Genomic DNA, 27,976 nt, shown 5'->3' on the forward strand with positions numbered 1-27,976 from the left:
TGCTGGGAAGGGGCAGAGAGAGGGAGACACAGAATCTGAAGCAGGCTCCAGGCTCTGAGCTGTCAGCACAGAGCCCCATGCGGGGCCTGAACTCATCAACCATGGGATCATGACCTCAGCCGAAGTCGGCAGGTTAACCGACTGAGCCTCCCAGGCACCCCTGGTGGTGCCTTCTTTGCTCCTCAATGGGAGTCTGTTTTTCCATAGCTTGTTCTACACTTGTGTTTCCTCAGCTCTGGGACTGAGTCGCCCGGAAAGTGGATGCCAGGCAGGGAGGGGTATCCACCAGGAAGGATTATTTCTGAGGAAGTCAGTACTTTTTGCCCACTCCTCAGCTACCCTGCTTTTATGCCCTTGGAGTATTTATATGTGCAGCTCGACTTTCTCCCACTGCTCTCTGCATTCATTTCCCGGCCGTACGGATAGATGAGATGCAGAGCCTTCACATCGTGTGTTTTGTGCCTCACGCTTGGGGTGACATACCCAGCATGAACAGGCCTGGTCCAGGTGCCACTCAGCATGAGTGCTGCTTTCCTGGTCTGACCCAGGAAAAGAGGGGTTCTTACGCTTGGAACTTTGTGATGACCTCACAAAGACAATGAAAGGGGAATGCGGTTCACAGTGGAGCAAACGCTGTGTAGTTTCCGAAGCAAGCAGTTGCCTGAACTGTGAACACACACAACTGCCATGAGTAGTTCACAGTGTGGTCCTATGTGAATAGCCAACTACCTCCCCAAAGTTGTGCTGGTGCCTCTAACCCGGTGGCCGAGGTTCTGAGCTCCACTGTCGCTGTCTTTCAATTTTTTTCTCAGTTCTTTGAGCCACCTGGTGTCCCTCCTTGGTCACCCTAGACCCCACATACCCTTGTGTCAAGACAAGAGCCTTGTGGATACATTTGTGGACACTGCCGACGATTACCCCAAGTCCAGGCACCAAAACACTGCCTGCATTCTCTGTGGCTCTTTCTGTTTCTGTGGCTGGTGTCCAGATCCAAGTAGTTGCTGGGGACTGAGGGGGGAGGCCACTTCCTCAGGCCAGGTTTTCTTCTGAGGCAGCTGCCTGGGAATGCAGGAGTGGTTTCTCCCAGTGCTGCACTGTCGGTGGGATTGTGGGAACCATCTTGGCTTGGGAGGAAAGAGAACAACTGTGGGGTGAGTGCCACCCAGAGAGCCATCCCCCTGATTCCAGAGACCGAAGCCACACACGGAAGTAAGTCTGTGGCTATTTTCTTTCCTGTATTGTCAAATGGTCCCTGACTGCATTTCATCGTTTGCATTGTGCCTGTTTGTAGGCAGCCTTGGGTTGCAAACACATAGCCACTTGGTGTCTGCCCATCCACTCATCCATCCACTGGTTTATCCACTGAATGATCAGATGATCCATCTACCCATCCGTCCTTTCGGTCATCCATTTCTTTTTATTTTTAATTTTTTAATGTTTATTTATTATTGAGACAGAGAGAAACAGAGCATGAGCAGGGGAGGGACAGAAAGAGAGGGACACACAAAATTGGAAGCAAGCTCCAGGCTCTGAGCTGTCAGCACAGAGCCCAACACAGGACTCGAACCCACAGGCTGTGAGATCATGACCTGAGCCGAAGTCTGCCACTGAACTGACTGAGCCACCCAGGCGCCCCTCAGCCATCCATTTCTAAGGGATGACAAATTTATGTATTTAAAGGGACCAGGCAGGTAAGGAAAATGAGGGAAATGCACTTGACAGGAGACAATAGGGAATGGTGGGGACCATGGCAAGCCACAGGGTGCAGTTCCCCGAGCTGTCGTCTCCAACATTCCCTGCCTGTCCCCCACTCAGGTTGGATATGTGGCACCTAACGACCAAACCCATCTTTATCTCAAAAGCATTTGGGTAGCATTTGAGAAGCCCAGAGGTGTGTGTGTATGTGGTGGTGGGGGCGCAGCTCTTCTCAGCCTTGTGTAGAATTTGCTGGTAAAATCAAACTCTGGCGTGTGCATCAGTCAGGGTTTTTTCAGGTTGCAAATAGCAAGAACCCCAACTCACACTGCAGGAGCACAAAGAGGAATATACCGGCTCGTGTAATTGAAAGTTCAAGAGTGCGTCTGCTTCACCTAGGGCCGGGTCTAGGGGCTCAGCAAGGTCCTCTGAACCCCCTCCGCCTCCCCCTTCCTTTCAGTTCTGCTTCCCTTTACACGGGCCTCCTCTGCAGACAGGCCTGCAGCCGGGGTGTCTCCCAGCAGCTTTCAGGTAAACATTTTTATCAGCGTTTCCACACTGAGAGAAAGAAAGCACCGCGTTGCCACAGAGACTCTAGGATGGACCTGAATTTGCCTCACTCCGGCCTGGGGAGGTGGTTTTCTTCCGGGTCACAAGCCTGTCTCGAAAGTTGCAGGATGGCGTGGGACTGATTTTACTCCACTGGCGGTGGGGGAGAGGAAAATGGAGGTATTGTTACTGCAGGGAGGGGGGGTGGCGGCTGGGAGGCAGAGAGACCTGTGACCTCCACAGGGGCGTGGCCTGGCGGGAGGGCTGGACTCCCACAATCGCCCTGGAAAGCAAGACCCGGGATTCTGAGCGTGACCGGGGCTGCCCCGCCCCGCGCCCTCCTTTCTGTCCTTCCTCCTGGTTTGAGTGGCAGCCGCCCCTGATGCCTGGCCGGCTTCCCCTTTGCCGGGCATGCTGGGAGCACGGCGCTGGACGCGCGCGAACTTGGCCTTGCACTGCCGCCTGCACACTCCCGAGACGCTTGGGTCTGAGGAGGTCGAACGCTCCGTCCAGAACGGAGACTTTTCAAAGTTGTTGTTTGGGGCGAGGACAGGAGCCCAAGAGGGGCCCGAAGTGCTCAGAGCCCTCTGTGTTCCCTCTCAGCTGTGCCGAGTTGGGCTTGGAGCTCGGCTGCACGGATCCCATCGCTAGGCCCAAGGCGGGAACCGAGGCCGCGGCAGAGCCGTACTTCCGGCGCGGAGCCTCCGTCTTGTCTTCCCACCCCGGGCAGACCAGGCTTTGTTCTCTGCCGCGGTCAGCCCCCTGGTGTGGCCTAGTGGGGACCCAGAGGTCTCCATCGGAACTTTGGTCCCACAGAGTAAATCAGGCAGATCGGGTCTGACCTCAGTCACGTGTATTCCTTAGTGCCAGAAATACCAGCTCTCTCAGGATTGAGCAACAGTTTTTTTCCTCACCGTCGAGGATGGTTTTAACTGTTTCCTACCTTGGATTTTTGTTGTTGTTGAAAATACCTACCAGAGAGCAGAATGTTAAAAGGAGGATAGAAAACGCGCAAATGAAGCGCTTATTTATAAAACCACTAGGAACTATCCATAAGTACAGCTCATTTCCCTGTAAGGGAAAGTATAGGGAACGTAGAATCCCTGGTGGTGGAAAGCATCCAAGAACCTTCACACCCTGTCTCATTTGCTAGAACAACCCAGTGAGGTTGGTAGGGAAGGGCCATTTTCTTTTCATATATGTCTCACAGATGTACACCTGGTCATTAAGAGCACTTTTACTATCTCCTATCCACATGCCATGCTTAGTCCTATCTCCTACATGCCTTACCTGTCACTTCTCCACCTCACCTTACCCCAGTGGGAAGATCTGCCCTCTCTCCTTCCTCCTTTTCTCTAATTCTTCCTACCTTCCAGATTCTACCTTTCTGAAACCTTCCAGAGTGATTCCAGACTCCACGGATCCATTATCAGCAATTCTAGATTGCATTTATCACAGTGTACTTGAGTTAGGGCTGAGGATGCAAGAAATAGCCCTGCCCTCCAGAGGCCTACATTCTAGGAAAATGGAAATGATAAGACCTGTCTTACAGAGTTGTTGTAATGATTAAGTGAATTAATATACATGCATTGCTTAGGATAGTGTCTGACACATAGTCAGTGCACCACAAATCCAACATGCTCAGGGTTGTATGTGATATTTAATCCATGCAGCCACTGTGAGGGGCTGATTTTCTTGTGTCCTTCTACAGATAAAGGGATGTTCAGATAAATTATGCAAGTTTCCCACAGTCACATAGCTAATTAGCAGGAGATCTGAGATTCAAATTCTAAAACTCTTTTTTTTTTAAATCACACCTGAGATACTTTGGTGATAAAAGCGAATGACACACAGTGTTGTTGTACGGTAAAATCCTTGTTCCTTTGGTAACTGCCTCAGTTCACCCATCTACGAAATGGGAAGGTAGAGAGATTCATGTTGGGAATTGTTGACTATAGCCTGTGGTCCAGAGTGATCAGAATACAATGAACAATGACATCATGGTTTGCAGGAGAAGCTGTGTAGGAGAATGGCGCCTGGGTTTGTGGAAGATTGCTTGGGCCTCACACTTGTCTTCTTTCTGCAGAAAGTAAACTGAGATCCCCGTCTCTGGACCATGTCTGGCCTAGGACATTCTGATCATAAATCCAGATCTTTGGGTGTCTCTATGGGGCCCCTCAGGCCTCGGCACATAAAGGTCAGTCTGCATTGGGCTGAGGTGGCCCCTCTGATTCCTGGGGCCTGACAGGGCTTTGCTGGTATTTGCTGACTGACTAGTAGTTCATATCAAGTTGGTTTATTTAGTCACTGGGCCCGACAGAACCAAAGTAATGGGCTAAAAGAACAAGTGGGCAACTCGTTGGTGGCCATATACTAGTCATTCACTGTGTGCCTGGTGTGGAGCAAAGGATTCTGGGTGCATTATTTTCTTTATACCTCATGATACAAGGACACTGCAAAGGTAGTATTTCAGTTGGGGAAATAGAAGTTCACACAAACATGTCTCTTAGGCACCATACACTTGGTACTTTGATTAGATTTTTGCTGCAAAATAAGGTGTTTTCAGTATCCTTGAGCGAGGGCAGAACCTTATTTCCTACAATCCCTCACCATTGCTGTAACAATTCTCGAGTGTGTTTTTCAGCAGAGTCCACCTTGGGTAGACACAATAGGAGTCCCTCCAAGATGTCTGTGTCCTAATGTCCGCAGTCTATAAAAACATTACCTTACAAGGTAAAGGGACTTAGCAGATATGATTGAATCAAGGGCTTCGAGCTGAGGGGATTATGGGTGGGCCCAGTGTAATCACAGGGGTCCTTGTGAGAGGGAGGCAGGAAGGTCAGAGTCAGAGGCAGCCGTACAATGATGGAAGGAGAAGTCTGAGCGATACAGTGGAGGTAAGGGACCACCAAAGCAAGGAATGTATGCAGCCCTCTAGAAGCTGGAAAAGACAGGTGAATGCATTCTCCCCCAGAGTTTCCGGAAGGAAAGCATCCCTGCCAACACCTTGATTTTAGCCCTCAGCAACTCATTTCAGACCTCTGACCTCCAGAACTGTAAGAGAATAAGTTTGTGTTGTTTGAAACCATCAGGTTTGTGTGATTTGTTACAGCAACAATACTAGACCAACATACTACCTTTCCACACGTCCTGCTGAGTATTCTAAAGTTCCAACTGACTCTTCTTTTGTGACCCGGTGCCCTTCAAACAAAGGGGGTAGGTGCCCTCCACCCACTACCGGGAAGATCTGTGCTAGAGTTAGGGTTCTGCAGGTGGGGGTTGTTTTGTACTGAGTCATCCACATACTCACGGTTGTGCCTCTGGCCACTGACCCTGCTGGCTAGAGAGCCGACGGGTGTGTGTGTGTGTGTGTGTGTGTGTGTGTGTGTGTGTGTGTGAGATTGGGGGAGGGTGATCTGAGCTGATGGCATTGAGCTGTTTTATTTTTTAATGTATCTTGCTCTGTCTCCGTGGACAGAGAAGCCAGTGGAACAGACGATCCTATCTGGGAGTTAACTCATGAGCCCTGTTTTCCCACCACTGACGCTAGCAGCGGGGGGAAGGTGGGACCCCACGTCACAGTAACAACTGCTGTTACTCCTTAACAACCGAGTAGCCGCTGTTGACTGATCCCTCACAGTCAGGTTATATCATTGGTTCTCAGTGCTCTGAGGAGGAGGAGGGTCGTATAATCGCCCCCACTTTGCTGGTGAAGGAAGCAAACCTCAGAGAGGTCTACATATGGGACAACAAGTGAATGAGGAGGCAGGACTCAAACCCAGCGCCCTCGCTGCTCACTTACACGGTGTGCTACCTCTCACAGGTGCACTGTGGCACGGACCAGGCGCTCCTTAAACATTCACTGGCTAAATGAGTGAATGACTGTCACTCAGGCCAGGAGCACCTTTTTGAACCCCAACCAGAGGCAACAGGGTAGATGGAGGGGCCGCCAGAAACCCCAGTTGGACAGCAAGGAATTTATTCCTGCAGGTACAAAGATAGCATAGAACCGTCTATCTCACTTAGCATCTCCTATCTGGACTTCTGGGGAGGTCTGGCTAAATTCTTGCTGAATTTGTCGGTGTCTTCTATCCAGTGGAGCCCCAGGCGCCGAGCGGGAGGTGGGGATGGTGATCTCTGGAGATCTTTCCCCTGGGGCTTCCTACACCCCAACCTTTGGATGCTCCAAATGGCCCAGCTGGTGATCCAGGGTGGACAATGGGTACAGGCTTGATAATTTCCTTTCTTCCCTCCCTGAACACGTACAAGAGAGATGGGGAGGAGGGGCGTGATGACAGACATACACTTGGTGTGAAGCGGCAGGGGTCCCCTATGGCCTTTGCCTGTCTAGAAATTACCAGCGTCCCTAATATATGGCAGCTTGTGCAGATGCTTTTTCCCTTTTGCTTTCTTTTATGTCTTGCTTTTGTGAGAGAGACGAGAATTTACCCCTGATGAGCCTCATGCTATGTAATGAATGGAAGGCAAGCAACCCGAGCTGTCTCCCCCTCCCGCCATCCCGAGGAATGTCTTGCCAGCCATCACAGTCTTTGCCTGGCCGGTTCCTACAGGCTGCTGCAGCTTTGTTAGACTGCCCCACGGCTGCTGTCTGACACTTTTGGTTTCCTTCTTCTTCAGATGCCTCTCAAGTTATTACTTCATTTGTAGCAGTGGTCAGAGCAAGGAAATTCTATTGATTTTCCTTCTTTCGTTCTCAGTTTCTCCATACATTAATTGGGTCTAATCATGTTTGCCGACCTTCTATCTTTAGGGGAGATCCCGTTTTTGGAGTTTAAAGGGAGGGATAGAGAGTGCTTTTGGGTGGAGCGAGAGCCCTCAGATTCCAGGACTGCACAGATTTTAGGATGGAACTCTGTTTTGTAGCTCAGCGGTATTTTACTTTTGTCTTTGTTTTATTTTAAAGGACACTCTCTGTTCTGGATGTTTTCCAGTCTGTGCAATGCTGTAAGAAGCCATTCACCTGGAGATGTCCCATGAGTGATCTCAGATTTGGAAGGGCTGGGAGAGAGGAGGTTTCAGGACAGCTTTGGGGATTCGGGCCCCCTCTCATGCTGGGGCACTGGAAACGGCCTCTGCTAATTGGACCTCATCCTGTCAGGACACATCAGACAGGGCTGCGGCGACACCCGAGCTTGGTGGGGGGTGGGATGGTCTGTAGAAGCAGGTGTCACTGCTGCCCGGTCCTGGGAGTGCTTTGTTACTCTGGGGAGTGAGAGCCGGCCAGCAGTCATGTGGACTGAGGTCAGGAGGCTGAGCCGAGCTGGGTTCTCCAAGAGCCCAGGAGAGCCAGTACCAAAGTCAAGGCTGTTTGGGGCTGTGTGATGCCAGAGCTGGTGTGTGTGTGTGTGTGTGTGTGTGTGTGTGTGTGTGTGTGCGCGCGCGTGCATGTGTGTCCTCATGAGTGACAATGTTTGTCTGCAACAATACTCCTGACATGAGAAATTTGTGTTTTTTTTTTCTTTTTTCCATTGCCTTCCAGAAAAGACAAAACAAAACCCCTTAGTCCTTGAATTGTATTAAGGGGAACATAAATTTTGGCTGGAGGGAGCACTTGAGGAAGCACAGCTCAGCTCCAGGTCTTGCAGTTGGAAGCCTTCCTCCCTTTTTGTCACCTCCTGGTCCCTCTGCCCTGCCCTTCAGAGTTTCCTTGTGACTGTCCTGGGCTAGGGCCTGCGGGCGTGTTTTGTTGACATGCTGGTGTGTGCCCAAGGATAAGCACATGGCTCCCTGCTGGCTGCGCGGGAAGGTGCGGTGGGGGTATGTTCCAGGCCCCTGGGTTGGGCAGTGCCTGCTGTGGCCAAGTGACGCCATGCCCCTTGGACAGAGTGACTGTAGGCGGCCCGGAGCACTCCACACTCTTTTCCCTGCCCAACACCCCATCCGCCTGACCCTCTTCAGGTCACAGGTGGCCGGTGTCTCTGAGCTGCCTACCTAGGTTTGAGCGTGTGGCCCTCCTGCAGAAGGAAGGGATTGGCTGTCGGGCAGCGGGGACCGGTAGGAAAAGAAGTCTGTGGATTTGGGCCGAGCGAGCTGTGCTCTACTCTTAGCTCTGCCACTGAGTAGCTCTGTGGCTTTGGTTAAATTCCCGTCCTCCTTGAGCTGCAGCTTCCTCATCTGTTGATATACACCACCAGTGGTGGTTGAGTACGGTATCTGGCACAGGGCAGTTGCTCAACAAGTTGTAAGATGATTATTGAGGCTGTGATATCAGCTTTGTTTGCACTAACAGCACATCGCCTATAAAGTCCTCCAGCACCCTGCACGGGACAAGCCTGATCCTAGCAAAGGGGACCCTCCGTTGGACCTGATGGCCTCTGTCGTCATTCTAGTCATGGGTGAACAGCTTCTCGTGTGCTTATGGGACTTTCCCTAGTGCTCTCTTCTTTCTCCCACATTGCTTCAGTGGTTAGCAAAGGGGCTGGTGGAGCCCAGGCAAAGAGTGCAGGCTGCCAGGGCAAACCTTCAAGCCAGCAAGTCAGCATTTATTTATAGGTCTTGGAGGGAGAAAACAGTGAAGGCAGTGGAGAAGGGCCTGACAGAAGCAGCTGCAGGGGGCAGGGCAGGGGGCAATGACATTGGTGGGGGGGCAGTGAGGGGCAGAGAAGCCAGGTGGCATTTGTGTGGTGGAGAGCCAGAGTTCCAGCAGAAAGCAGCGGATTCCCAGAGAGTAAACTGAGGTGTGTTTAATAAGATGGCTATTTATAGAAGTGTGGGCAGGGGAGTGTATGAGGTAAGCTAGCACAGTACCCTGGGGGCTAGGTCAAGGGGAGAGGGGAGTCATATGGAGAGGCCTACCTAATGGGAGCTGTGAGCTTCAGTAGACCCATCAAGGAGGTGGCTGGGGGAGTAAATGCTTCCTCTTGCTCCCTTTCCTCCCTCTGACCTGCTGCTGGCATTCCCCATTGACCCAGGATGCAGAAGCAGAGGGAAGATGGCCAGTAGCTGACCCTGTGGGACGTGCTCCTGGGGGCACAGGGCTGGGAGAAGAATGGTGGAGAGAGAGAGCCTGGAAGGGCCAGCAGAAGAGAATTGGCACAGAAGCAAGGGCTAGTGGAGAAGGAAGGCAGGGAGGGGGGATGGCGATTTAGGGGTACATGGGTGAAGAGAGTTTAGTTTCCCAGGGAACCCAACCAGAGGCTCTGTGGCAGAATGATTAATATCACGGCCTCATGGAGGCAGACGGAATGGGGACTGATTTTACCTACTTCTGTGTGGTCTTGGGCTGGCTGTTTCACCTCTCTAAGCCTATTTCCTCGTCTGTGACGTGGGAATGATGAAGATATTATTTTCTGCCTCGTAGTGGGGTACCACGAAATACTAAAGTCCTCCGCAAGGTGCCTGGGATACTGGAACTGGGTTAGTGGAGATAGGGCAGATGGAGGGCTTTGACAGAGTGTACAGCTGAGCAGGCCATGCGTACTGTGTAAGGCTCAGTGGGGATATTATTTATCCAACTACTGTACGCCAGGTACCCCGAGTCACTGGGAATGCAGAGGCGAACAAACTAGACCAGTCTCTCAGGGAGCTTCCGTATCTAGTGTGGAGAGACAGGTAGTAAGTAAAGATTAATAAAATGAGTTTTGGTGGTTGGCAAAGTGCTGCAAAGACCATAGACTGGGAGGTTGGTGGGGGTGGGGTAGGTAAAGAAAGAGCAAGTGCTGTGCAGAAGGAGTTTGGGGAAGGCCTCAACGAGGCGGGGGTGCGCAGAGCCCACAGAGCAGAAGCTGCACCCTGGAGAGATGAGGGGAATGTGCCTGGACAGGGCCCCGCAGGTGCCAAGACCCTGAGGCTGGAGTTTCTGGGGCAGAGAGGTTGCTTGGGGAGTGGAGCTGCCAGCTGGTAACAGCAGCAGCCCTAGGATGGACGTGAGGATTAAATGGAAAGTTCTCAACCCGTGACTGGCACCTATGCATGCTCAAGGACCCTGAGTTGTTGGTTGGTATTATTATTACTGTATCAAAAATTATTCTTTTAGGGGCTCCTGGGTGGCTCAGTTGGTGAAACATCTGACTTCGGCTCAGGTCATGATCTCATAGTTCGTGGGTTCGAGCCCCATGTCGGGCTCTGTGCTGACAGCTCAGAGCCTGGAGCCTGCTTCGGATTCTGTGTCTCCCTCTCTCTCTGCCCCTTTCCTGCTCATGTTCATGCTGTCTCTCTCTCTCAAAAGTAAATATACATTAGAAAACATTTAAAAAATTATTTTAAAAACAGCGTGGAGTAAATAAGTGGGTAGGTGTGGTATACGATGTTCTGGTGGATCAGCAGACATTTACTGCTGAGGTGGTGCAGAACGTAGTGTTTAGGAGTCCAGGCTCTGAGATGGGAATGTCTGGTTCAGGTCCTGACTTGGCTGCTCCCCATGTGGGCCTGGGCCTCTGATTGGAGCTGAGTGTCCTCATCTGTGTCTGGGGGAACAGTAATAGTGTCTCCCTCATGGGGTTGCTGCAAAGATGAAGTGCACTGTTCTTTCTAATGCACTTAGAAGGGATCCTGGCCCACTGTAAGGGCTAGCTGGTGGTTGTCATTGCTGATGCTCAGGAGCAGCCCTGGTGCCAGAGCCGGGAGCCAAGGACTCTGTCTGCAAGGAGCTCAGAGTTGGGTCTGAGACGTGATCAAAGAGATCCCAGCCATCCAGGGCAGCATATGATGGTTACTGAGTAAGCGGTCCGACCGTTACTGGTGGGGGCTTCATCAAGGGCTGGAGGAGGGAAGGGAAGGCTCTGAAGAGGGTTGTGGAGATGAGAAAATAAAATTAATGCTAACTGGATCTGATAGCATCAGGTGAAGATGAAAACAATCACATCGGTGCTTCTGCCCTTCCCATGTAACCTTTTATAGCCGTGTGCGCATGCCCAGGCCGGGCCCCCTGGCCTCTCATATCTGTCAGTAAAGGAGAGCCCTCCAAGTCCCTCTGTTGGCTTCTATGGGCCCTTAAGTCTGTTGGAAGTGTTTGACACTCTTCTTCCCTCAACTTCCTCTAGGCCAGAGAGAGAAGGAGAGGTTAGATGTCAGAGCACAGGAGCTGGGGTGCTGAGGAGCTGGGAAGACCAGGTGGAGGCGGACAGCAGGGTGGATGGAATTAACCAGAACCCTGTATGTCTGGCAACTGGCAGATTCTTGTGGTAAGATAAGTGGAACCCTCTGCAAGGTAATTATTAGAGAGCATAAATTCCCCAGATAACCTGTCCTCAGAAGAGATATTGATGGCTGTGGGGCATGTGCTGAGGCCGCCCTCCCTCCACTGATATTGACTCCTGTCCCCCACCTCCTCCTTCCCCCTCCTCTTCCTTCTTTGTTGCCTTTCCTCAGATCAGCTGCCCACATGGCCTTCCTCCCCTACAGGCCTCAGCCTACAGTTCAAGTTGGCTCTTCTGGACCTTCTTTTTACTCACTTCTTGGCTCTTCAAATGATGGAGGTCCCAGGGCGCAGCACACTCACCTGCGCCCTTGAAGTTCAGCGGGATTGGTGGGAGAGGCGCAGAGGTACAGCCCCTTTGGGGGAGAATTTCGAAGAACAGAAGGAAGAGCCTAGCTTCCCCTGGGTCCAGGTCCCCAGAATGAGTGCTTACCAGGTTCTGTTGGGTCAGCCTCAGGCTCTGTGAAAGGCCAGGCCCGTACCTGGTCCTGGAGATGAAGAGGAGGAAGGTCAAGTGCTCAGCACAGCAGGCAGGGAGTAAGCACCTGTTGGCATGTCTCCTGCTCATATATAGTACTTGCCAAAGCCCCCTCTCTGCTCCAAGCCTGTGGGCCTCCTGGGGAGCTCACACTTTGGCTGACATTCTCTAAGTATTTGTTTAACAACCATAAAAAGGCAGAAGGCCCGATGGGGTGCAACTAGAGAAGGAGGGCAGGTCTCTCCTGTGTTGTCCTGAGTTACTCAGTTCTGGTCCCAGGCCTGTGCCCCAATTCTTGACCCAACTGGATGTGGCTTCTTAGAAGCCCATTTACTGCCTTCACTGACCGTGTTTGGTGTAGAGGGGCCCTTCCCTCTCTCTGACCCCCAACAGCTTATCGGCAGAGTGACCTTATCATTTATCAGCCAAGCAAGGGCACTTTTGAGAGGCAAAGCAGGAGTTATTAATAATGATGCCTGCACCTCGATGTGAACCGGGACTGTTCCGTGCAAAACGGGTGCTATTTATCAAAGTTCCATGCCTGAGATAATGCTGATAAATATAAGCTTCTCTAACTTCCATAATTCTGATGATGTTTTAATCCTGTTGATATTGGACCCCGGGTGCTGCATGGCTAGCTTGCCTTACCCCTTCATATGACTGTGCATATTTCCATCATTTGGAATATGTAAAGATAATTGTCTCCGTTTGACAGATGGGAGCCTGGGGCCCTGAGGAGTGGAGAGACTTGCTGAAGATCCACAGTGACCAAGTTCTAACTTTGACCTGGAACTAAGGTCCACCCTTGATCCCCACATGGATCTATCAGGGGCCAAGCCCCATCCCTCCACTCCAGGGCATGGTAGCATGTCCTTACCCAAACAGCCAAGGGCTGGGATGATCTCTGAGCCTTATGCTACCTCTGATTACATTCTGGAGAGGAAGAGGGGATGAGGGAGGCAGGGGGGCACTGGGGGCAGAAGAAGCCTGAACAAGAGCCTCTCCTGTGCCTCATGGTTCCTAACAATGTTACTTGGAATGAGAGGCCAAGGAAGGTTTTCAGCACCATCCTGTTTGACAGGGAGCACCCCAGGGAGGGGACAATGCTCTCAATGTCCCCGTGTTCACTCAACAGGAGGTGACGAGGCCTCTGCCGCCCTAGGAAGCATGTTTCACGCATTGGCCAACAGCGTTTTCTAATAAAAAGGGGCTTTCGAGAGGCTAGAAAAAAAAGTAATTTCCAGTGATGAGTTTTGCATGCTGTAGTTAACAATAATTATTAAATAGGTAGGGTGAGCTAGTGCTTGTTTTCCTTATTATTAACTGTATTTATGGGTTTTTATTAAGTTGTACCAAGCTGGGATAATTGGGAAACGCTCTACTTGAGCTGTGGGACTCTTAGCCTCCCGTTCTATTTTCTTCCCTTCCAAGGGCGGAGTCTTGTCATCATTTAAGACTTAGGTTGTAAGCCAGGGGTTGGCAAACTTTTTTTTTTCTGTAAAGATCCAGAAGGCTTCGCAGGCCCTGCAGTCTCTGTTGGAACTCTTTAGTGTTACCACTCGGCATCAAAGTGGCCCAGACCACATGTGAATGAATGCGCATGGCCGTCTTCCAATGCAACTTGATTTGTAGGAATTTGTGGGGGTTACATTTGGCCCAGGGGCTGTCATTTGCAAGCCCCTGCTATGAACAGTGGAGAATTCCTGAAACTGGAGTCCGGACAGTGAGGCTGTAATCTCAACCCTGCCCCGGTGTGACTCAAGGAAATTACTTCACCCCTCTGGTTATTGGTTTTTCTCACAGTGCAACAAACACATCGCGTTAGACACTCTTTAACACTCCAGGATTCTTATGGTAATCTGGCATTTTCCTTTTTGTCCCTTCCGTCAATGTTCAGAGAGCCACTGGGTCTCTCAAAGCCCATTACCCCTTGTCCACCTTTGGGATGGATTTGGTTTCTAAACCACAAAATAATGTTTTGTGTTTCTCTGATGGTATCTTTTCAGGCAGCTCCATAACCAACCTACTTCTTGAGTTCCTAAGAGGTGGCTCTGTGACAGGCTCTGTGACTAACAGTTCCTCTGGAACTGTTTGGCAGTTTGGGAAACTGAGGCACAAAACAAGAGAAATGGCTAAGACTGCCCAGCAAATCTGGTGATGCTCTTAGAGAAACCTGGTATCTCCAATAAAACAAAACAAAACAAAACAAAACAAAACAAAACAAAACAAAAATAAAAAACTCAAAAAACCAAAAGAAAAAAAAAACCCCAAAAAACAAACAAAAAAAGTGTTGTTCAGGTTATTCCTGTTCTGGAGGCTCAGCTCTTGGTGAAGGGGCAGCAGTTGCCATGAGAAGCTGCCAGGGTCATGTTCAAGGACAAGGTTCTGGACCAAAATTGCCTGGGCCTATATCTTCACAGCACCAACGAACCCCCTAGGCAAATCACTGAAAACTCTCTGTGCCTCAGTTTCCTAATCTGTGAAACCGGGGAGAATAATAAGATGGGGTTGTGTGAGGATGAAATGAGATCACCTGTCAGGTGCTTAGAACGGTACCTGGCACATGTAGTAAGTGCTCAATAAATGGCAGCCAGGCCACTGTTATTTTTGTTACCACCATCTTGTCACCCTTCTAGAAATATGTCGAGGATGTTTCTTCCTCATTTTGATACCTGATTCATCTTCAACTTTTGGATTGGAGATGTGGGTTGATCTGTATGTCAAGTGACTCTTTGTGAGGTGGAAGGATTGGGGGAAGAAGACAGTAAAGGGGGAAGGTGAGGGGAGGGAGAAAGGGAACTTGGGAAGTAGCTCCGTGACCAGGAAAGGAGGGTCATATCTCAAATATAGTCACGTCCCCTTATATTGTTGGACTGGGAAGAAAATACACTTCATTTCGGCAGTACTGAGGTTCTCGCATCCTTATCCCAGGATGTAGAGGTTATGTAGGCAGATTTAGGTATTTCTAGGGTGACTTACCTTTTGGTTTTGGTCTTGTTAGTTTCTCAGAATATTTCAATCTTTTCTGCCAGAGAACTTAAATTTGGCTACATGACCAGCCTCTTGGTCAACCTGGCTTTGTTCTGTCCTTATTAAAAGGTTTACAAGCATGTGGCTCAAAAAACAGCAGTCCCGAGGTGGTTTTCTCAGAGGGCCACCAGGAGAAATTGGGGTGACTCTCAACCTTGTGGCAGGTTAAATGAGACTCAGTGCTTCTTTGTTTGGCTTGATGTCCCTCAGAAGGGCGGCCTGGAGATCATTTGATCTGCAGGGCATTTGCTTCTGCCGGCTGATTTTAACCAACTCTGACAGGAGGGCAGAGGCCCCCAAGCGAGGTCAGGACCACAAATCCCATCCCAGCAGGTGCATGATGGGGAGACAGCGCCCTCCGGATGACCTTCAAGTTCCCATTGATTTCCCGTCAAGCAGTGCTTCCCCACCCCCATCCTGCTCCTGCCCCTGCCACTACCCATGGGCTCGGGGCTCTGGAAGAGGACAGGGATCAGTTCTCTGGGAAAGAACATGCAGAGGAGGTTAATTTAGAGACAGGTCCTTTCAGGAAGCTGGAGTAGGTACTTTGGGGACCATCTTCTGGCACTGCTAGTTTACAGGACCAGCATTAGGCCTGGAATGTTCTTTTTGGGCATGGAAAAGAAGGACTGATGTCATGGAGGGCCTTATTTATCCTCTTGGCCATACTTCTCTCCAGGTTTCGTAGCATGCAGGTGGCATTTTTGGGACATGAGCTACATTCAAGCATGGGCAGCAGAGCGGGCCCCTAAGCCACTGATGAGTGATGAGTGTGTTGGGCAGGGAGGATCAGAAGTGAGAAGGCAGTGGGTGGTGTCACTCTCATTCCCTGTGCTGGGGGCTTCCCCTTAGCACTGACCTTCTTGTCCTCCAGAAGGCCTGTCTTTCATTCCATTCAAGCTGTCTCTTGCAGGTAGCCTGGGTCTCTCACTTATTTTGTAATATGTTATATGTAGAGCAATTACCTATGTGTTAAATCCTGTGTTGAGTTCAGAGAGTGGTAGACAAGAGAAATAATGACCCTACTCTAAGGAGTTCATAATGTAGAGACAATCATCAGGCAAAGGGAAAACAGAAAATGTTTGATCGTGGTATTATGAGAAAAAAAAATAGAATGGGACATTTGCAAGGACTAGGACAGGAGTGGAATAAGGTGGGCTACCTTAGGGTGGGTCAAAGAAGATTCTTCTGAGGAGAAGCCAGCCATGAGATCTGGGGGAACTGTATACCAGAAAAAGGGAATAGCATATGCAAAGGTCCTGAGGTGAGACGACTCTGGTATATTAGAGGGACACAGAGAAGTGTAGTGAGAATGAAGTTGAGTAGGCAAGGGGGGCAGGAAACAAGGAGAAGTAGGAAAGGTGGGTATCGCCGGACAGTCTGGGGGGCTATAGCTATGGGAAGGAGTTTGGATTTTATTCTGACTCCGGTGAAAGCCATTGGAGGGATTTAAGGAGGAGAATGTCAGGGTCTGATTTCCATTTTGAAAAGATCACTTGTACTGCTGCATTGAGAATTGACTACAGGGGATGTGTTCTTTGTGGCTGTGTTTTAAATGCCAGGCCAATATTCTTTTTATCAGGGAGGGCAGTCTTGAGGCCCTTGTATTCCAGCAGTGAAGATGGGGTCTGAGGATGTGTTTGTCCAAGAATTGTCTCTAATCAATTGTCTGCTCCTACCAGCAGGCACACCCAGGGGACTACATACTGGGGGTCTCAGGGAGGACTCGGTCTCTGAGCCAGGGAAACGAAAAATCCTTTCTCAATCTATGAAGTTTCTGTGATGGGTGTGTGTTTTCTTTCTAGGTGTGCTTCACCCTAAGATAAAGCAGTCTTTTTTCCCCCCCAGTTTTGAAAGTTGGTTGCATTCTGCACATACTTTATCCTCCAGAGGAGAGATTTATTTTGTCATGTCTGGATGCCATTTGGAAGGCAAGCCTTGGATACAAGAAAAGCTACAGTCTTCTTCCTCCCCAGAGCATCCCCCTTTCTGGACCCCTTCCCCCAATACCTCCATTACTTACTGGAAGGAATCATCCTTTTTCCCTCCTGCCTCCAGTCTCTTGTCCTTGGCAGCCCCTTGACTTCGACCCTGAGTTGTGTATGTCATCAGAACACCCAGTGGCAGCTCGGAAATCATGGCCAGGTTCAATATAAATTCCGTCTTGCTTAGGCAGCTTTGCATAATAAGTCCCTGAAAAGTCTTCACCAGAGCAGATGCCGGTAAAGGGATTTATTGGGTCTAGCAGGCCTGAACATCACACTGCATGGCATTTCAGTCATGAAAGGAGTTTCAGGGTTCAGATTCTTTATCTGAGTTGGCTTTTGCAAGGCAATACCCCAGCCCCCAAGGTGGCTTTCCGGCCTGTGATGAAGGTCAGAGTTCCTGCTAGAGTGACCACTCAGAGAATGTCAGGATCTTCTCCATACATGTGCCTTAAGGCAGGCCTCTCGGATGTTTGGTTAGGGATGCGGATTTCTGTGGGACTAGTCTGCTACAGGTTAGTCCTGCTAGATTGATCCACGCCAGCTGCCAGAGAAAACAGTTCAGGGGCAAACCCAGCTGAGTTAAGGTCTGTTAACTGGGTTCTCCTGCTCCGCCATTAGAACATGGCCCGTGAGCATCACAAGGCTCTCTTGTTCTTCCCCTTGCTTTGGAGTTTTGAGGAGCCATCGTTAGGCCAGTGGGTCTCATATTTCTCAGAATCACTGGGGGAATCTGTCGAAAACACATGTCTGGTCCACACCACAGACCTCCCGAATCCAAAGTTCACAGCCTCTCCCACCCATACCGGTTCAGACACAAACCAAAGTTTGAAAGCCACTCCCTAGATCATTCTTCTGGAGAGTGGGGTGATGGCATTCTTGATAAGCACCAAAGGCTTGTTTCCTGCATCAGCAGAGGAAGAGCTCATCCTCTGGGGGTGGTCAGATGACAGCCCAGTGTTCAGGGAGCTTGGGAGGTTCAGAGAAGGGGGAGATTAGTTCTGTGTCTTGCAGAGTGGCCTGAATATTGTAGATGGAGAAATGAAAATCTTGAGAGCTGAGGTGATTTTTTTTTTTCAGATGATTGGGAAAATTCAGTAAGACTTGAACCTGTAGGACATCTGCTTTCAGTTGCCTAAGCCTGGGCCCTGGAGAAGCCAGATAATTTCAGGCTCATCTCATGTGCATATGGAGGAAGAGGGTCCCAAGCATCTTTCAGCTGTGAAGCTTCCTTTAGGATGGCCTGACATTTCAATCAAGATTTATCACATGCTTCTACTGTCCTAGCACTGTGCTTGGTTGGGTAGCATGGAAATCTATAACTCTTAGTTCCTGTCTTCAAGAGTCTTATAATCTAGTTGGTTGGAGAGACATACAGAGGGTGGTACAGACTGGCCAAACATGGCTGAGAATCAGGGAGCCCTGAGAAGGCAGAGAAGCAAGCACTGTTGGCAGGGACAACTGGGGAAAGCTTCCTGGAAGAGGCAGGCCCTTCAGCCAGCCCTTGAACAGATTCAGATTAGCCAGGCTTGGGGGCAAGAGGCAAGAATTTTAGGTGGGAGGAAGGTCCTGAGTAAAGTATTTTGTTGGCATCCAGGGGTGGAGCTGTCTGGTTCCATATATATAGGAAGGTGGGATGAGGATTCATTCATTCATTCATTCATTCATTCATTCATTCATTCATCATTCAACCCAACATGGCGAGCTCTGTGTTGGGCTTGGGGATAGAGCAGCAAATGAGCCAGGTGCTGTTTCTGTACTTGGGGCAGGCTTTGGGCTGCTGGGATCATCATGCAACGGCTGCTCAGCTCTCCTTGTTGCCTGAGGTCTTGAGACAGAGGTTTGAGTTGGCACTTACCAGCCTCAAAGACACTGCGGCAGTGAGTGTGGTGTGTGTGTCGCGTGGAAGGCATCAACCTGCTGACGCAGACAGTGTGTCACAAAGAGGCAGAAAATGCTGCTCTTTGGGGGAAGGAGAAGGGAACCATCATGAAAGGCATTTCCCTCTGTGCATCAGAGGCTTTTTCTCATTTTATTTTCTCACACACCTGAAGCAGGAGTTGCGGTAAGTAGAGCTGAGGCTTGGGGAGGGCAAGTGACTTGGTCTGGGGTTGTAGCCAGTCAGCCATGGAGCTGGACTCAGATCGCCTGATTCCAAGTCTCTGCTCATTCTGTTCCATCCCAATCCCTTGGCTCTTCAAGGGACCTATCATCCTCTAGAGGAACTTGGGCACCAGTGGGAGCCATCTTGGCTTCCATCCTGAGGAATGAAAGACAAAAAACTGGGCTCCAGGGATATTTCTTTTTGTGGCGATGGGTAGGAGCAGAGCTGCAGTGATTATAGTCAGGGGCCACTGCCTGGGAGCCAGGGGACGAGGACTCAATGGGAGTGGTTGCTGACATTCTCTCAAAATTTTTTGCAAGTTGTGAGTAGACAGCCATGCAGCCTAAATCACAACCTATACGTGCAACAAACTCTGAAGACTGCAGACCCTGAAGACTTTTCTAATATAAACACCTACCATAGGTATATGAGTTGTCATTGAGAGTGGTTCATCTGTGTGCTGGGCTCTGTACTGGACACTGGGGATACATTAGGAAAAAGGCCCAGCTTGCAGAGTTACTGGGTTATAGCACCCCAGGGGGTGCCACTCACATTGAAGTTTAGATGCATGGTGCCCCTGGCCAGGTGGCTGTGTGCAGTGGCCCTGCAGATGGCCTCTGCCCTCATAGTCTTTATAGTAAAGATGACAAATATTAAACATTTAATTGAATTGAAATTAACGTTATGAATAGTATGATTATTGCCATCTTCTTTGGGAGAGGACAGAACCAGGGAAGAAGAGGACTGGAATTTTGCTGTCACCATCCTCTGCAGGCCTTTCCTATTTATTATTTATTTATTTTTTAATGTTTATTCATTTTTGAGAGATAGACACAGAGCGCGGGTCGGGGAGGGGGAGAGAGAGAGGGAGATAGAATCCGAAGCAGGCTCCAGGTTCTGAGTTGTCAGCGTAGAGCCTGACGCGGGGCTCGAACTCACGAACCACAAGATCATGACCTGAGCTGAAATTGGACACTTAACGGACAAGCCACCCAGGCATCCCAGGCCTTTCCAATTTTAAATATCAGAAACACTGCCGTAGCTTGGGCTGCTAGAGCAGGATATCATAGACAGAGTGACTTAAACAATGGATACTTACTCCCTACAGTTCTGGAGGCCGGGAAGTCTGAGATGAGGGTGTCTTCTTGCTGTGTGCTTACATGGCAGAGAAAGAGAAAGAGAGAGGTTGTCCTCCTGTCTCTCCTTATATAGGGGCACTAATCCTATCATGAGGGCTCCGTCCTCATGAGCTAATTGCCTCCCCAAGGCCCCATATCCAGAACATCATGTTTACACACTAGAACATCGTGTGTGTGTCGGGGGGGTGGTGTTAGGGCTTCATCACATGGATTTCAGGGCAAACAATTCATTCCACAGTAAACACTAAACCTGGCTTTTTTGAAGGGCAGCTTTAGGCACAGTGTAACTATGAGGAAAATAAAAAGGTTCCTCTACCTTGCCAAATATGGCCCCCTGCGTGCTAGTTACTATAAAATGCTACGTCAATGGGAGACGGCTTTCCAGGGTGCAGAGTTAAATATATTTAAATGCAAACAGGAGGAAGTTAGCATATTGGTGTAGATGAGCCTTAATGTGTATTTGTGGTGGTGGTGGAAGTGTGGGCAGCTGGGTGAGACAGCAGGACATCCAGGTGCCCACAGAGAAGAGGAGGGGCCGATGGGGGGAAGGAGGGGCCAGAAATCCTGCTATTTAGGCTAGGGCTTCTTGTTATTTCTGCTTATCTCTGTTTATGTGCACACGTAGCAATGATGGGCCAAGGTCCTGTTTTTACTGTCAAAGCGGACTGGTGGACCGCAGTGGGGATGGAAAGAAGGGGTGACCTCCTGAGAAAAGCAAGAACCCGATGCCACATGGGATGAAGGAAAGGGCAAAGCCAAGGACACCTTGCAAGGGAGAGGCCAGAGCAGTGTTCCCTTTCTGCAGTCTCCCTGCACCCTCCCAACCCAGAAGAATGGCGACTCTGGGGAGGGAGCAGGCTTCTGGCAAGAGATGAGGAATTTGCTTTTGGACACGTGTTTGGGGGTATGGCAGGACACCTGTTCTTGGGTCAGAACATAGGAACAGAGGGACAGTGAAGAGGGAAGGGCCCCAGGTGTCTGAGTTGGAGGGTTGGACCTGAGAGTCAGCTCAGGACAGTGGACACAGAATCTAAGAGAACAGGCACAGTCTTGAGAGAGAGAGAGAGAGAGGGAGAGATGGAGGCATGAGGAAGAAAAGGAGCAGAGAGTCTTGGAGGGGCTGTGATGGGCTCTGAAAATCACATTTGGAGCCTGGTTGACAGTTATTGTGGAGAAGTCTTATTTTGACCCCTCTGAATCTGGTTTGGTTCCCTGGAATCCATTTTTTCACAGATATGCTCAAGGAGGTCAGTGGAAAGCTCTGAGAGCTGAGTCTCCCTTACTCCAGATTTGATCGCTAAGGGATCACTTCACTCCCAGTGGCCCCCAGAACTGGGAAGCCAGTGCTCTCCTCAAGCCACAGGCCATGGGGGGCTCCTGCTCTGGCGGAGAGCCCAGCAATTTGTTCCTTTTGCCTTTCCTGTTTCTGATTGCTGCCTTGGGTAGCCCGAAGTAGGCTGTTGATGAGACCATCATTCTACTCTGCCTTGTGCCAGCTTCTTCCAGCCCAAGACATCTATCATCCTGTGGCAATCCAGCCCCCTTGGTTGGATGCAGACAGGTGATGGCCGAGGCTAGGCTGTGACTGACCCAGCCTGGGACGCATTGGTCACCACTCCACAAAATGAGTCATTCCCTGCCAGCCTTTCCCTGCTCCCTGCCCTTTGCAACTTGAATGCAAATGTCAGCCCCTGGGATCCTATCATCGTGGGATTTTTTTTTTTTTTTTAAAGAAATCCCATATTGAAAAGGACATTTGTCCTCTCTCCTGTTTAAATTGCCTTCCATGGGTTAGGGAGACCTGGCCATTGATTTTCTTCTAGAGAGCAGAACGAGCCCTGTGAAGATTTTGGCTAATTAACTTTTGGAGAGGCGCTGCTTGAATTTATCAGAAAGGTTGAAGTCTCTATTCTCCTCCCACATCTTGAAAAAGGCTTTAAACTTTTGTTTCCAAATCTCTGCCAATGCCTGGTCTGTTTAAAAGTGAGTTCCCTGGAGACAGTGGCAGAGAGGGTGTTAGATGTCACATTTTTGCAGGTTCAATCTGTAATATGGTTGTTCCAGTCCGAAGAAGGTTTTTTTCTGTTTACATAAGAGAGGTATCATTCACATCAAGATTACATTTAAAAATACACATCCCCCTCCCCAGCCCCCCCCCCCCGGACGCCTGTTACTAATAGCATTGCATGTTACGGAAAGTGGAAAGTATTTAAGATGAAATTAATTTTCGCCCAGCGCACCACTTTGTTTGACTTTCTCGTTCCATTTGGTGTGGGGCACGGACTTGGCCAAACTCACTTTCTCTTCCAGCAACTTCACTTTCTCGTTCCTCTCTTTGGGACTGAAGTTGTTGGAAGCCAGTTAAGAGCGTATCAGGAAAAGTCTAATTTGAGATCCTGCTGTAGTTTCCTTTTATATTGGGTTCCAGAGTTTGTTTTGAATATGGAAACCTTCTTGCCAGCTGATGAGTTTGTAGTATGCCATTTTCTTTTTCTTATGGCTTCTATAGCAGAAATTCTGGAGTTGGAATAGTTAACATCTTTTTTGGCCATCTGTTGAAAGATCATGGGAAACCAGATTCCTGTTTCTCACATCGGACACCTCTCTGTTATGTGTTCATATCAGTTCTTACCAGTGTGGCATGGTTGGTCGCTGGTTCGTGAAGGAGCCGGAGCACCTAGGACACCCTGGACGGGCTGTGTATCATCCTACCTGGGCTGAGTTCATGTGAAAGTTCTGGTACACTGAGCTATGTCGCCTTAGCAGTGGAGGCATTTAAGTTGGTGGGACACAGATGTGAACGCTTTGTAGGAAATGGTTCTTTATTTTTGATCAATCTCATGATCCTTGTTACCATCTTTGATTACATCAGCTCATGTTCCATTTTATAGCATTTTAATGGGCTTCCATCCCCCCAATTCATTTCCAGCTGTGTGGCTATTATAATTTGATTACAGTTTGGTTTTGCAACTGCTAGGATACTTTCTGAGCGCATTATGTCTGCCTTGTGAAACTGAAGATGTTCAGAGGGGGAAAAGGAGCAAGGGACTTTTTTTAGGAGATATGTCAATAAGTAATTTCCAAAAGATGCCTCAGAAACCTCAATGGTTGTATCTTCCCAGAATAAGAAAGTCTTTGGTAGACTCTGACCCACTGACTTTTTAAAAAAAGACTATAGAAAAATCCCTCTAAAATTTTGCTTTGTTTAGTCCTCTGAATATTTTGGTTAAGAAATACATTATTCTTAACTTAGATACTTTCTCACCCCAATTTTGGCTTCTTCAAATCTACACAGATCCAAAACAAAGGGACATTCATAATGTTGCTTCAAAATGAGCTACTGGGTTCTCCCTTCTGGCCCCACAATTCCTCTGGCTCCTCTCCTTCCTGCCTTCCCCGCCCGTCCCCACAAAGAAATGCAAGCTTCCCTGGCACAAGTTATGTTATTACATTTGTATTTCCTTGAGCCATTTATTAACCTCCCACATGTGCCTGTCTTTGGTTTGGTAGGTATTTGATCTCACTGACTTGTTTTCTTTACATTCGATCAGTCTTACCAATGTTATATTTTTGGTCTTTGAAAAGGGTATTATCTTAAAATTACTAGCATCACCACATGTCCAAGGATACTAAAGGTTCAGGAACAAAATTTGGTGGGCTTAGTCAGATCACCACTCCAACAAAACCAGAAAGGTCCTACTGTTTGTGTTTTAGACCCCAGGGATTGAATTATCTTGACTTCAAAATGCAACTATTATTATAAATCCTTCCTTTGCTTTCAGTTAGGAAGTTATTTTTTTCTTTAAGTGTGTGGTTTTAAAAGATTGGTGCATGCCCCTCTTCACCTCCTTTCTCCCTAATAGCTCTACTGTTAAGGGATATTTCCTCTGTCCTAGTCTGTGTTTATGTGGAGTGTTTCTCTTCTATTGTGATGGAAATCTGTGCCTCTGTGCTTTGGGGTTCATGCTTTGGGGTTCAGGTTCACTCTAGGGTGCCTTTGCTGGCAGTTACTGAGAACAAAGTGTGACTAATGGAGGATCTTACGAAGGAGGCTCTAGAAGCCTGAGGTCCTGGTAGATCCCATGTAAAAGATTATTCTAGAACCACCTCTAGAGGTGGGACCTACAGCATGAGTGGAATCTCATGCTTCCTTGGAACGGAGACTTGTCACTTTTACTAGTGGTTTATCAAAGGGCCCTAGGCTCTTGCTTAAAGGGGATTCTAAATTCTCTGGTGGATTTGGTATGGGAAATAGAACCTGGTTGAGACCCGACCCCAAGTTGGATTCTATCCCTTGGGACTCACTGTCTTGGTCTTCAGACCTGCAAAATCTTCCCAGGGAGGTAGGTGGGTATCATGACTTATCCTCTGGGTATGTTTCTGTTTTCCTTGACTTCATTTCTCCTCTCTGTCTCTCTCTGTCTCACCCCCTGACAGGCTCGGGGACCAATTCTACAAGGAAGCCATCGAGCACTGCCGGAGCTATAACTCGAGGCTGTGTGCAGAGCGCAGCGTGCGTCTCCCTTTCCTGGACTCGCAGACCGGGGTGGCCCAAAACAACTGCTACATCTGGATGGAGAAGAGGCACCGCGGCCCAGGTGAGACATGGCACCCTGGCACGGCCGCGCATTCCAGCTTCTAGTCTGGATGGAGGAGGACCAGACATCGTCTTGGAATCTCTGCAGTGCGGCTGGGGAAGGGCAAGCTCTACAGCGGCTGGGATAGCTTAAGGAACCCAACCACTTTTCTAGCTCTTTGCACACGTCCCAAGGATGATGGGGGGCGAGCAATGAGGCCACACTGGTGGAGGGTTGGGGGGGGGGAAGGGGAGCAGATGAAAGAACTCAGGATTTAGCCCAAAAAAGGGAAGGTTGAGGACAGGTGTCCATCTCATCCTGTGCCCTTTTTGTAGTTTAGTGGTTATAGTCAGATCTGGGTTTGAGGGTTGGTTTTATCATCAAACCTCTCTCCCTCAGGTTCCTTACCTGTGAAATGGGAATACTAATAGTTTTCACTTTAAATTTTGTCAGGATTGAATGGAAATATTCATAAACATGTATGAGTCAGCACATAGGAACTATGTGCTCCAAAAATGCTGGTTGATATTATTATTATATGACACTAGTCTTCTAGGCTCCAGAAAACACAGTAAAGACCAATGGGTGGAGATTATGGAGGCAAGAGTTGGGTGCAGTTTTCTGGCTCTTTATGGGTCTATTTAAAAAAGTTTTTATAATGAAAAATTTCAAACCCGTATAAAAGTGGAGAGATTAGTAAAATGCATGTCCATGTATTTATCACCCAGTGTCAACAATGATCAACCCAGGGCCAGTCTTGTTTCATTTATACTCACCTCCCACTTTCCTCCTTGACCCTAGGTTATTTTGAAGCAAATCCAAGGTAACATTTTATTTCATCTGTAAATTTTTCAGTATGTATCTCTAAATGGTAAGGACATAAACAGACATACCCGCAATGGTTATCAAAGCTCAAAGGTAGCAATAAGACTTTAACAGAATCAGGGGCGCCTGGGTGGCTCAGTCGGTTAAGTGTCTGGCTTCGGCTCAGGTCATGATCTCATGGTTTGTGGGTTCGAGCCCCGCGTCAGGCTGTGTGCTGACAACTAGCTCAGAGCCTGGAGCCTGCTTCAGATTCTGTATTTCCCTCTCTCTCTGACCCTCCCCTGCTCGCACTGACTCTGTCTCTCAAAAATAAATAAAAACCATAAAAAAAAAAAAGACTTTAACAGAATCAAATGTTTCAACATTTATTTCTCTCTGGTAGTTGCAATCAGGATCCATATTGGAACCCTACATTGCAATTGGCTGGTGTATTTCTTAAATCTCTTTAAATCTGTAGGTCTTGGCATGTGTCGTCTGTCTGTCTGTCTGTCTGTCTGTCTCTCTTTCTCTCCCCCTTGCATGTTGTTAATGGAAGAAACTGAATTGTTTGCACTGTAGGGTTTCCAGAATCTGGATTTTCTGATTGCATCCCCATGGTGTTATTCTTTGAAATTGGTTGTTAAGACTAGAGACCTGAGTAGATTCAGTTCAACTTTCTTGGGCAAGAACAACTCCTAAGTGATGGTGTCTACTTCCATCAGGAGGCTCATGTTATCTGGTTATCTCTCTTTTATTGATGTTAGCAGCCTTTGGTGGTGTTGCCTAGATCCTTTATTCTGTTAAGAGCTGCAAAAAAAGGTGACATTTAATTCAAGGCTGTCACTAATTTTTCATTTATTAGCTCTGTAACCTCTATAAAGTAAAAGATCTCCTCATTAAAATTTTGGTTATTGTGAGGTATAGTTCACACATGACAGGAAGGATAAATAATTTTGTCCCTTTATTTACCAGTTTAAATCTGTAGGTCTTGGCATGTGTCTGTCTGTCTGTCTATTTTACTTTATTTTTCATCATAATAAGTATACTCTTTAATTTCCATCACCTGTTTCACCCCTCCCCCCTCCACCTGACCTCCCCTTTGCTCACCATCAGTTTGTTCTGTATTGTCGAGACTCTGTTTCTTGGTTTCTCTCCCTCTTTCTCTCCTTTTCCTTGTTCATTTCCTTTGTTTCTTAAATTTCATATATGAGTGAGGCCATATAGCATTTGTCTTCCTCTGACTGACTTATTTTGCTTAGCGTTATACTCTCCAGCTCTATCTATGTTGTTGTAAATGGAAGGATTTCATTCTTTTTTTATGGCCAAATAATATCCCATTGTGTATATATACCACAACTTCTGTGCTCATGTATCTGTTGAGGGACACTTGGGCTACTCCCGTACTGTGGCTATTGTAAATAATGTATTCACCAGTTTTCAAAATAAACAGTTGGTTTCCTAGCACTTACCAAAGTGGATTAATAAAGTTAATATTTTGTTGCATACCATCATGATTTGGCAGATTTAAACGCCATGGATACATTTTAATCCATTGCAGCTATTATTCTTATTGATGCTTAAATTGTTCCGTTTTCATCCCAGAGTGGTTTAGGCCAGTGCTGGGGCTTGGGGCAGAGCTGGGGTTCTGAAGGAACCCCAGTAGTTTCTGATGGCTTCCTTGGTATCCTAATATTAAGACAAATGTTTTAGGCTTATTTTGTACACTTCCTGCCCAGACCTGAAATTAGCTATTTCTCTAAGAAATCCTGTTGCCTTTTTAAAAAAAATTTTTTATTTTTGAGAGACAGAAAGAGGCAGTATGAGCAGGGGAGGGTCAGAGAGAGAGAGGGAGACACAGATCCGAAAACAGGCTCCAGACTCTGAGCTAGCTGTCAGCACAGAGCCCGACACGGGGGGCCTGAACCCATGAACTGTGAGATCATGACCTGAGCCAAAGCTGGATGCTTAACTGACTGAGCCACCCAGGCGCCCCCCTGTTGCCTTTTTGTAGGAAATGTTATCTGAAGACCATAATCTGATGGTACTTCTTGTTCCTGGGTTTGTCATTGTTTCTAGGACTTTTTTATGAGCAGATCTAAGAAATATGATTTTTTAAAAAGAGAAAATACATTATGAACTTATATTTCCCATTCAATTCAATTTTACACAATTTTTACTTAACCATCATTTAAAAAATATAATTTATTGTCAAATTGGTTTCCATACACCACCCAGTGCTTATCCCAACAAGTGCCCTCCTCAATGCCCATCACCCACTTTCCCCTCTCCCCCACCCCCATCACCCCTCAGTTTGTTCTCAGTGTTTAAGAGTCTCTTATGGTTTGCCTCCCTTCCTCTTTTACTTAACTATCTTAATTGTCTATCTCCTTTCTCCAACTCCAAAAAAATTCTGGCTCTTAATGATGCTGACATAATTACTTATTTGCTTCCCCCCACC

The 27,976-nt window shown here is 48.3% G+C and overlaps 1 protein-coding gene across 2 annotated transcripts in view; it reads left to right on the forward strand.

Annotated features, from left to right (window-relative positions):
* DPF3 (double PHD fingers 3) overlaps nucleotides 1-27,976 on the forward strand; it is a 249,968-nt gene that overhangs the window by 76,719 nt on the left and 145,273 nt on the right. For both annotated transcript variants that reach the window (XM_029951159.1, XM_029951160.1), the window contains exon 2: nucleotides 24,575-24,735. In XM_029951159.1, coding sequence (XP_029807019.1) covers nucleotides 24,575-24,735 — 161 coding nt within the window. The remainder of the gene's footprint in view (nucleotides 1-24,574; nucleotides 24,736-27,976) is intronic.

Source organism: Suricata suricatta, chromosome 9 (genome assembly GCF_006229205.1).
Source record: "Suricata suricatta isolate VVHF042 chromosome 9, meerkat_22Aug2017_6uvM2_HiC, whole genome shotgun sequence".
Lineage (NCBI taxonomy): Eukaryota > Metazoa > Chordata > Mammalia > Carnivora > Herpestidae > Suricata > Suricata suricatta.